The 10,455-nt window shown below is 38.8% G+C and overlaps 2 protein-coding genes across 2 annotated transcripts; one reads left to right on the forward strand and one right to left on the reverse strand.

The window, feature by feature from the left end:
* Nucleotides 1-291: 291 nt before the first annotated feature.
* Nucleotides 292-4,407, reverse strand: LOC103144753 (uncharacterized). The gene is made up of 3 exons (XM_007561891.2): nt 3,621-4,407; nt 2,239-2,421; nt 292-907 (listed from the first exon to the last, which is right to left on the reverse strand). Exons 1-3 carry the CDS (start codon nt 4,390-4,392, stop codon nt 825-827), a joined length of 1,038 nt encoding a protein of 345 aa, XP_007561953.1. The 5' UTR covers nt 4,393-4,407; the 3' UTR covers nt 292-824.
* Nucleotides 4,408-6,144: 1,737 nt separating this feature from the next.
* On the forward strand, nt 6,145-10,272 carry LOC103144752 (mediator of RNA polymerase II transcription subunit 6-like). The gene is made up of 8 exons (XM_007561890.2): nt 6,145-6,250; nt 7,118-7,277; nt 7,753-7,844; nt 7,971-8,053; nt 8,143-8,251; nt 9,721-9,836; nt 9,937-9,964; nt 10,050-10,272. The coding sequence occupies exons 1-8, from the start codon at nt 6,229-6,231 to the stop codon at nt 10,178-10,180; spliced, it is 741 nt and encodes a 246-aa protein (XP_007561952.1). The 5' UTR covers nt 6,145-6,228; the 3' UTR covers nt 10,181-10,272.
* Nucleotides 10,273-10,455: the final 183 nt, after the last annotated feature.

Consider the following 10,455-nt stretch of genomic DNA (forward strand, 5'->3'; position numbering starts at 1 on the left):
ATATGGATATGAATGTGTAAAAAAATTTAAAACTATTTGTAATTATTAAACAAGTTTATTACACATATACTATTACCATACACATAAGGAATTTTAAGATACAGTAAATGTTGAGTGATGTGCTTCGTTTTGGCATTAATAAAGACATACAGTTTCCCTTTTCATATAGATTTCCACGAGATTTTACATAACAGCCTATTTACATATTATGTGTGATATGTATCTGGTGTTGTACCACAACCGTGTGCTTCGCGAACTGGGTGGTGTAGAACCAGGTGTTCTTTTGTGTTCTTACAGCACCTTAACGTCAGATATATTCAAGAAGACAAAAACATTTGAATTACTTTTCTTTTTTTCTTTTTTTAAATAATCAAACAATAGTAGGGGTGAGAAGTGAAGGTGGTGTTTCACTTTTAGGAAGGCATTTGAAGCACGTCTCGTGCGAGTGCGCGTGCCGACTTACGGTGACGCAGCACACCGGAACTTGTCGCTCCAGTTTCCGTCACAGGTGTCGGCCCGGATGTGCAACGTTTGGACTGGCAGTGCATCGGTTTCGAAGAGCTAAAGCGGTGTCTAGAAATTCTTGTCAAATACATTTGGTGCGGTTTCTTTTTCTGAAGGACAAAAATAACCGAACCTCCCTAACAACAGACCCGACCCAGACAACGAAGTTTAACAACTGGCAACCGTATGCAGTGCAAAGCAAAAAAAAAAAAAAAAGAAAAGCTAAACAAATATGATTTCACACTATAAGACCTCTGGCATGTTTTAAGGTCCGAGTGGCACACAGTGGGGCTGCAACTCATGACAGGCGAGGCGCCGGCTTATGACGCTTCTTTCTTTTCCTTCTGGGCATTTCGGCGAATCTTCATCTCTGTCAGCTGGATGTAGCGGATGGCGTTTGTGTCTGTGGAGAAATCGGGAGGAAATCGTTGATGTATTTTCTCATGAAAATGATCATGAATCTTTCACAGGACAGGCATTTGGCCAGTCAGATGAGGAATCCTCCGGCAGAACATCAATCAGCCTTCAATCGTGATGAACGTGTACATTAAAAGATGCGTGACAATGCTGTTAAAGGGATAAACCAACAGTTAATGAACTTCCTTGGCGTCTTCATGTGAGTTTCTTGGTTTAAATTGAGATTAATTGGTCCTGGATGTTTAATCTGATAGCGAGTCTAGAGCCCCTTTCCTCTGACGGGAACTGCTTTACATGTTCCATCCACAGTGCAATGTTTCACACAGGAAGGTGTGAAACATTGCAAACCTCCATTTCCTGTCTCAATAACAACATACTTCTGTTTGCATAAACTACGACGACATTTCTGAAATCTGAGTTGTTTCTAAACTTTGCTCTAGCCGTTAGCTTCCAGTTGACATAGATCTTTACTAAACAAAGACACAAGGAGGGTTAATAACTCCAAGTAAAACATGAACTGCTTAATCTGAATCAGTTGAGTGATTATGTATTATCTCTCTAAAAAGATTTTGTAAACCTTCCTAAACTTAAACGATTGAAATTTCATTTATTGTAAGAATTTCTACCCACAGACTAACTTTAGCGATGACAACATGCTATGTGGAAGCATAGCATCTTCCACAGCACGGTCTACTTTAGATGTTTAAATGATTGCCGACAATCCCAGCCTGGTTTTCGTTTCCCAGAGTCTCCAGAGTTTCATGCTTGTACCCATGACAGAATTTCTTAACTCATAATGAGCTCCCCAGCACACACACTCAACGTCTGCCTCTTGCTCCCTGGCGTACCTTGCCCGGCCTTGTTGGCGGAAAGCATTTCTGCAAGACACTACCTGCTCCTAGAACCCGACACAATCCTTTCAGATCCACGCAGGAAGGAGAGAGTTTAGTTTTGACATGACGCAAGGAGAAGCGAGGATTTGTGTGGACCACGTTTGGGTTTCGAATAAGCAGTCCAATCTGCCACTTTGATTGGGATTGAAATATTTAATCGGTTTTTAAACTGAGTAATAATTAATCTACTAATTCATTACTATTCTATTGACAAAGCCTGATCTGACACGAATAAATAAATATGCACTCAAACCTACATGTATTCTCCACTGACTGAACATGCAAGCAAACAACAGAAATTTTCTTTGAGATATTACTGTTTTTTTGGGGGTTTTTTTTCAAGTGGAGGCGCCCCTGATCATTGCCGTCCAGGGCAGTGAGCCATCTCTCCCCACCCATTTCAAAAACAGTGCTGACTGCTGACCTGATGGCTCCTGTTTGTGCGACTCCTTCAGGTAGTACAGGGCCTTCTGGTAGTCTCCCAGGTGGTAGTAGGCCACTCCAGAGCGGTAAAGGGCTTTGAAGTTCTTCCCTTCCTTGAGAAGCACTTTCAGGCAGTACTCCTTCACCCGCTCGTAGTTCACCAGCTCCATTTGCAAGAGGCAAGCTGGAACAGAGAAAGAAGTTAAGAGAGGTCACGTTTGAACTTTTTTCATCTTTCGTGCACGTAATTTTGTATTTCCTCCAAAGTGCAAATTAAAATAGGTTATTTTTGTTAATCCATGTAAAGAAGAAGGGTTGTAGGTTGTGAGCAGGGCTGGATTTATAAGGATGTGGGCCCCCGGGCTGGAAACCATTTGGTTCCCTATCCGCTAAAAAAAAATAGATTTTTTTTTTTGCTATTGCAAATTTCAGTACATTACATTGTAAAACTTTGCATAATTGAGTGTGAACTGATGATACCAACTGAGAATGGTATGTTTAATATCATAGCATCCCCTGACCACTACATCCATGTCGCTCCCAAAATACGAATAAATAAATAAATAAATAAATAAATACTATAACTTCATAATTTTCAAATAATTGACAGGGTTTCCCCTTAGCATTATAAGCCTGGCGGGCCACCAGGCTTTACTTATGCCCACATTCGCTAAGCATTCTCTGTTGTATATATAACTGTTTGTTTATATACATCAGTAACAGTGATAATAAAGACGTCTTAAGGAGTCTCTTTGGTGAAACAGTTGGAAGTAGAATGACATCAATATGGTCCGTATGTGAACACATAGGAAGTCTGAGGTCAGTGGTCATTTTTTATTCACTGGAGCTCCGTAAGTACTGCCTGCCGACACACTTACAACTTCAGCCAATGAAGTTAGAAGTCACAGATAAAGGATAAAAATTTTTTTGACATTTTTAATTAGGATGAAACAACTCAAGTCCAAAAAAGTATTTATTTATTTTAATTGTTTTTTTTTTTTGTTGGTGTTGTTTTTTTTTTACATTTGCCTTTTTAAAGACTTTGGTGTTTATGTAGTGTTAATATCTTCATCTTTCCTGTCAACTTAAGATTTTTTATTCAAAAACTGGATGACTGCGCTGGCGCCCCCTACCACCACACTTAGCAAGATTTCAAGGGGAAACCCTGCTTGACATGGGCATTTTATGAAGGATAATGTCTGCAAAACATGGATTCATACAATTTTTTTGTTTTTTAAATCTGTGGTGTCCCCCCAAAAAATGGTGCCCTGGGCTACTGCCCCTGTTTATGGTCAGGTTCACAATGAGTGAGCCAGACTCACAATGAGTGAGCCAGACCATAAACATAAAATGAGTGAGCTGTGACAGGAAAACGTCTCCTACCAGCCAAGCTGTTGTAACATTCCAGCTCCGCATTCTCCATCGCCCCCTTCTGCTCGTCCGTCAGCGTGCTGGACTTGCTGATGGTCGGCAGGAGGGTGGACGTGGACTTGGGGCCGGGGTCCGGATCTCCCAGCACCCTGCACAGCCCCTTGATCTCCAGCAGAGCGCGGTGGTACTTGCCGATCGCCTCTCTGTATTTCTTATCCTTGTAGCACTGAGTGCCTTCGCTCTTAAAGTCCAGCGCCCGCCTCACGACGTCAGCTGGCTCATTGTGGGATGGTTGCTTCAGCATCGACCCACCATGATGCCTCTGCTGCTGGAGCTGAAGCTGCTGCTGCTGTTGATTTCTGCTATCTTTCGTCCGGCTGCCGCTGTTGGGGGGCTGAACGCGCTGATGGAGCCTCGGGGAGCCGCTAACGCCGCCGCCGCTGCTGGCGGTGAGGCTGCCTCTGCCGCTATCCACCCTCCCTTCGCCTCCAGCCTGGACCGCACTCATCTTGGACCCGTTTCCTTTTAATTTCCGTCTACTCTGGCACTCCGTGGTATTAAAAAAAAATGCCTGGGGAGAAGGGGGGAGAAAGTGGAGCTTTTCACCGCATCTTATCGGCTGTAGTCGCGCCTTTCGCCTCGCTAGTGTCGCAGCTACGTCCTCTCCGTGCGCAAACCTGCGCTGCGCGATGCGCGCTCCTCTCTTGTAACCAGCTCCCCGCGTGTTTTCTATTGAAACGAACCGATTGGTCGAAGAAAGAAAAAGTAGAAATAGTGCATCCATTATAATTCCCCGACTGAATGGTTTGATTTCATTGTGAGTCTGAAAAAGAAAGTCCTGGCAGAAGAAAATTATATTCTCTTTATCTTATTTTGGGCGTCTCATATTGGTTGGGCGTAATTACAGATCACGATGCTTTTTATTGAGAAACCGCTACATTTCACCTCATTTGCTATTTTTGCGACCAGATGTGTGGAGCTGAGTAATATGGATTTGGAGTCGCTTAATCAGTTCTGGACCTGATAAAAGACCCAAACACTTGGACTGAACCAGTACCAGGACTCCCCCCTCCCCCCATACCAAACAGGATGTGTGTTATTTTATACATTTCTTGACTCTTCTAACATTATTCATTTCACTTCAAATTACAAAAATACATATTTTTGAATGACTTAAAAATATATTATCACCACAATAAAATAGTTGGATTTACTAAATGTTCAGTTCATCTAAAAATAAAATGTACAAAAACTGAATTGTTTCAATTTTGAGTTTAAAATAAAAAAAAAATGGAATAACAACAAATCAATAATGAAATGATTAGCTTTGCAGTGTTCTGATATATTTACCTTTGTTTAAGGTGAATGCTCGAAATATATAAAATGTATTTAACAGGTTTTATTTACCAAATCAAAATTTCACCTATCACTTTTCTTTTCTGTGCACAAATTAGAAAAAAATAAATATTTTTGGGAAATTCTTCAAACAAAATCTGGAAAAAAAACTGAATAATAAAAAAAGAAAATTAAAAAAAACCTCAATAAAAAAAAGTAATCATACCTGTTAATGCATTAAAGCCTTGATCTGATTTTTATTCTGCACGTAATAAAGTGTATAAAAGTGTATTAAAGTGACTGGTCATAACAGCTGTAGAACATGCTAACACCTTTGCACAAAGTTTAATGTTTGGCAGTTTATCAATAATACATGAAATACACATATATGCTTTAATACTTTACTGAAGAGCTATTTCTGAACAAACATAGCAAAATATAGAAGAGTATTAACTCCTAATACACATGAATTCACCTATTAGGAATCAGTGAGAAGTGGTGATGAATCAGCTTCTTGAATAAGCGCTCCATTTCTCAGTGGAATATTTGAATCATGACCCAAATTCAGTGCATGAAGGGGAGGGTGATGAACAGGGGGTGGCATATGAAATTATATTCTGCCTAAATCTTTAATAGCTGCTTGTTTTGACTGGACAAGTTGTCTTTTGGTTCTTCTTGTTCCTAATTGAGTAAAAAAATAAAATAAAATTGAAACTTCAAGCTCCATTGTAAAAATCAGTTATAATTTACATCTCAGTTCCTGGCAGGTTAATCTAAGACATCAAAACATAAATTAATTTTTTTAACTGACAAAACAATACATTAAATATTTCCTTCACACCAAGATTAATGTGTTTCTAAATAGAAAATTAATATTTGCACATTTACCTGTCAGTAATTTTAACATAACTTGAAAAAGCTTATTGTATCTTAATGGTACTAAAATATACAAATGTGAAACATAAAGTGAAGTTTGCTGCAAAGGCATACTACTGAAAAATACAAAAATACAACAAAGTAGCTCGTAAAAGATTTGACCTAAGTGATATTATGGAAGTAAAACGTATGTTTTAAATGAGTATTGAGCAGTAACCATAGATATAATATAAGGATAGACCATATATTATGTTTATATTATATTTAATATATTTATATTATGTTTATATTAAGTTTTTATTATTATATTATGTCTATGGCAGTAACGACTTCCAATGGGTTGCGTCATCAAGCTGCGACACGACGGACAGCAAAGACGCAATTTTTAAGAGACCATTTGTTTACTATCATGGCGTCGGTTGATTTCAGAGGTAGGCTAATTGTTGTATTGCTATGTGGAACGCGTTATCTGGTTTATTTAAGATTTAATAATTTTAATTAACCGAGTCTAATGTGAAACGAATGGAATAAAGCTTGAATTTAGAGTTGGTGTGTTTTAAAGGCATTTAGTAACGCTGCAAGGTAACGTTAGCATGCCAGCTAGCTTTGATAGCTCCAGTGTTCTTATGTTATTTGGTTTCAGACTTCATTTCTTTTACAGTGTAGTAATTGTTGTTGGTTTTTTTATTTGTTTGTTTGTTTTTGCTCTTAAGGATTCAGCTTCTTTAACTTATTATTTCTGGTATATTCGTGTGTCAAATTGCAGGGAATTAAAATGAGGTATTCATTGCCACTCATATCTATAAACAAATTCCAGCTTTTTAGATACTGTTGGATTGTAGATAAATACAAAATTCTTATGACGTTTTGCTTGCACATAATAGGTTTACATGTCAGTATTTTTAACTGTTTTAAAACTGTGGTGTGATGAGGATAAAGTTGAAATAGAAAAAAAGAGCATAGTTATACATATATTTTTGCAAACAGGATAAAGATATTAAATATCACAATGTTTGCTTAGAGCTTCCATCCTGATTGACATTTGTAAAGTAGAACCAGTGCTAAAAAAAAATAAGTAAAATAGTTTTCTACCACGCTTATCAATTAGAAGCCAGTTTCAGTATTGTGTTAGTGTATAATTTATTGAACATGACCATAACAAAACTGTCCGTTAAAACATTTTCAAGATTTTAAAAACAGGAGAAGTGTGAAATGTAACAATACTGCCCATTGGTTACTTGCCAGTGAAGCCTGTTTCAGTAGTTATTGCATGTTGTGTTTCCATGGTAACTTTGCAGACAACCTCCTGGGCATATCGTGGGTGGACAGCGGCTGGGTGCCGATTCTCAATCCCGGGAATGTTCTGGACTACTTCTCCGAGAGGAGCAACCCGTTCTATGACCGAACCTGCAACAACGAGATCGTGAAGATGCAGCGGCTCACTCTGGAGCACCTCAAGTAAGTTTATATTTTATGACTACGCTTATTTTTGTGTTGATTTTTTTTCTTCTTCTTAGACTTGCCAAAAGCATAACCGTAAACTGAAATCGATGCACAGAATTGGAACTGGATGTGACACAGAAACTCCAAATCTCTAAGGTTTCCTGGGTCCCTCTTATTAACTCAGTGTTTAGCTTCCTCCCATATTAACTCTGCTACTTTCTCTCTCCCTCTTTTTTTTTCTTTTTTTTTTTTTACTTTTTAAGTTTTACATTATGAAGGAAAATGTTTAAAAACTGTAACCTCTACAACCTTGGTAGTTGTAATTTGCGCATGCCTAATCACGGTGCGGCTTATCGATCATCTGATTTTATTTCAGAATACCGGCTATATCCCGTTTTTAAAAAAACCCCCAAAACAAAACCTGAAGTTTGTCCTCAAAGTGAGGATGATACTGAAAGCTGTTTGCCCTCCATGTTGTTTTTATTTCCAGTCAGATGGTGGGAGTGGAGTACATTCTCCTTCACGCTCAGGAACCAATTCTCTACATCATCCGTAAGCAGCAGCGGCAGTCTCCAACACAAGGTGAGCGGAGATGCACGCCACACCACCGCTGCGTTGTAGCCAGTGCTTGAACTTTATATTTGAAACATTGATACTAAGATTTTTCCATCCTGCTACATGTAAAAATCTCCGTCTAACATTTTCTAGTGATTCCTTTGGCTGACTACTACATCATAGCGGGAGTGGTGTATCAGGCTCCAGACCTGGGGACGGTTATCAGCTCTAGAGTGGTAAGTCTGGTTAATTATAACTGCTGTTAGTCTTTTGGTGTGCTAACATTAAGCTTTTGTCCTCTTTTATTTATGCTATGCTGGTTTAGCTTTCTGCAGTCCATGGCATCCAGTCGGCTTTCGACGAGGCCATGTCGTACTGCCGCTATCACCCCTCCAAAGGATACTGGTGGCACTTTAAGGATCAGGAGGAAAGAGGTTGGATCTTTTTTTTTTTACTTATATTCCCAACCTGTGGTTGGTTGATAACTGAAATATGCAGCCCCTTTGTGAATGTATTCCTACCTCTAGATATGCACCGATCCAAGATTGATATTTGTATCGGTCCCGATATTGGAAAAAAATAAACTCAACATCGGTTATGGATGACGATGTTCAATCTAATTCTATGCTTTGTGCTCTGAGCGGCGTCATGCTTTATCATTTATTTTACAACTTATATTTAGAGTTCCTAATTGTACTTTCTGAACTATTTGAAAGAAAGTTTGTTTCAGTTTATTTATTACATTTGTGTAGTGAGCCAATTGTTTTTTGTCAGTTTCAATTTATTTATTTTACATTGACTATTCTACTCCTAATTGCACTGACTGAATAAATGAAAGTTATTTTTACATGTTTGACCAAACCTAGTGAAGCTGTTGGTGTATTTAAATGTGATGTACTGACGAGTTATGAAAAAATTTTATTTTTGTGTATCTCTGTGTCTGTGTAAAAAAAAAAAAAGTTCATTTTTTTAATTGGTTTTCACCGGTTGTTAATTTTCGGTTTTTTTTTTGGTTTTTGGAGTTGAAAAATTTGGTTCGTTGCTTCCGACCTTCCCCTTTTTTTTTTTATTTTTTTTTTTTTTTGTTTACATTTCGTCTTGTTACAACCACCAACTTCAGTGGATTTTATTGGGATTTGACGGCTTGTGGAAGCTTTTAGCCTGCCTGAGTCGACACTTTACAAAGTGGCCTTTTGCAGTAAATATATCTCCAGGTGTTTTGGTTTGTCTCTGCCAGTTTCGTAACATATCAAGACTGAAATGTGGGCCTATTATTCTTCAAAGATTTGCTCCATCTATGTCGAATTGGATGGAGAGTGTCTGTAAATATCCACTTTCAAGCCTAATCACAGATTCGCTGTTAGGTCTCGACTTTGACTGGGCTGCTTTTAAATATGCTGCGATCTAAACCACCGGGGCCACAGTCCTGCATGTTGTAGATTCAAATTTTTATTCGTGACCCAGTGTGTAATACATTTTACCGCAAGTCACAATAAAAACAACACACCAACAATTAATGTTTAACTAGAGGCCGTGGCGCTAAATTTCACTGCTTCCACCAACGGTGGTTAAAAACAAAACTTGTCGATCAAAGAACATATGACTAATACAAAATGCTTAAAATGTGAAATCCCTCTCTTTAAGAGACAACACACTTTTTTTTTTCCTTTTCCTTTTTTTTTTTTTACGTTTTATTGACCAAACCTTCCACTAAGATTTGGAAACGCAATTTTAGTAAGAAAGCATAAATTCAGAAAATCTGAATGGGTGTAAATACTTTTTGCAAAGCCCTGTATGCGTCAGAACTATTCAACCATGCACATCCAAAAACATGTCCCACATTACTTTCTAGTTTTGCCGCCTTTCTCAAAGGTTTCATGACTAACTTTGCCGCTTGTTACAGAGAAAACGAAGCCTAAATCCAAGAAGAAGGAGGAGCCTAGTTCTCTGTTCCAGAGGCATCGCGTTGACACACTGCTTCTGGACCTCAGATCAAAGTTTCCACCAACTTTCTACCAGGTGCATATAGTATTTCTACATAATTATTCATACTAGAGCTTTTATTGAAACCAAACATCTCGCAAATGATTGCCAATGTGTTTTCTGTCTCTGATTTCAGCCTAAGCCTGGCGACAAACCAATTCCAGGTATCATATTATATAGACATAAAATCTGAAAATGTGTACGTTTAGGCGAATTCTTCATATTAATCGACTCCAACCTATGTTTCAGTTGAGGTAAAGAAGGAGCCTGAACCTCCCACAGAAGCTGCGAAACAAGAGGAGCGGGAGCCGGCCACCAAGTCGTCAGCACCGGCTCCGCCGAGCAAACCTCCGCCTGAGAAGAGGGCGAGGCTGCAGTAACGGGAAAACAGAGCGACATTGTATTCCACTTCCTTAACTGAGAGAACAGCTGCCCTCTGGGAGTCATGCTTTCCCCCCCCCTCTCCAAAAAATGCAACCTTGTCTACTTCTCTGCTTTTTTTTTCTTTTCTTTTTTTAACTGAACTTGGACAAAAGGGCGTCCATCTCTTTTTGTAGACTTGGAGGAGGAACTTAGAGTTAAGTGCATTTCAGGGCAGCCGGACTGAAAACATGGCCTACCCGGGTTACGTCAGTATGATCGTTAATGTGGATTT

Source organism: Poecilia formosa, unplaced genomic scaffold (assembly GCF_000485575.1).
Source record: "Poecilia formosa unplaced genomic scaffold, Poecilia_formosa-5.1.2 Scaffold131, whole genome shotgun sequence".
Lineage (NCBI taxonomy): Eukaryota > Metazoa > Chordata > Actinopteri > Cyprinodontiformes > Poeciliidae > Poecilia > Poecilia formosa.

Coding starts and splice junctions, on each gene's coding strand:
- LOC103144753 (XM_007561891.2), bottom strand. CDS start 4,392: ATGGATGCACTATTTCTACTTTTTCTTTCTTCGACCAATCGGTTCGTT. Junction 2,422..3,620: donor ATGTTACAACAGCTTGGCTG/GTAGGAGACGTT, acceptor TCTCTGTTCCAG/CTTGCCTCTTGCAAATGGAG. Junction 908..2,238: donor GCACAAACAGGAGCCATCAG/GTCAGCAGTCAG, acceptor ATTTCTCCACAG/ACACAAACGCCATCCGCTAC.
- LOC103144752 (XM_007561890.2), top strand. CDS start 6,229: ATGGCGTCGGTTGATTTCAGAG. Junction 7,845..7,970: donor GCGGCAGTCTCCAACACAAG/GTGAGCGGAGAT, acceptor AACATTTTCTAG/TGATTCCTTTGGCTGACTAC. Junction 8,252..9,720: donor TAAGGATCAGGAGGAAAGAG/GTTGGATCTTTT, acceptor CGCTTGTTACAG/AGAAAACGAAGCCTAAATCC.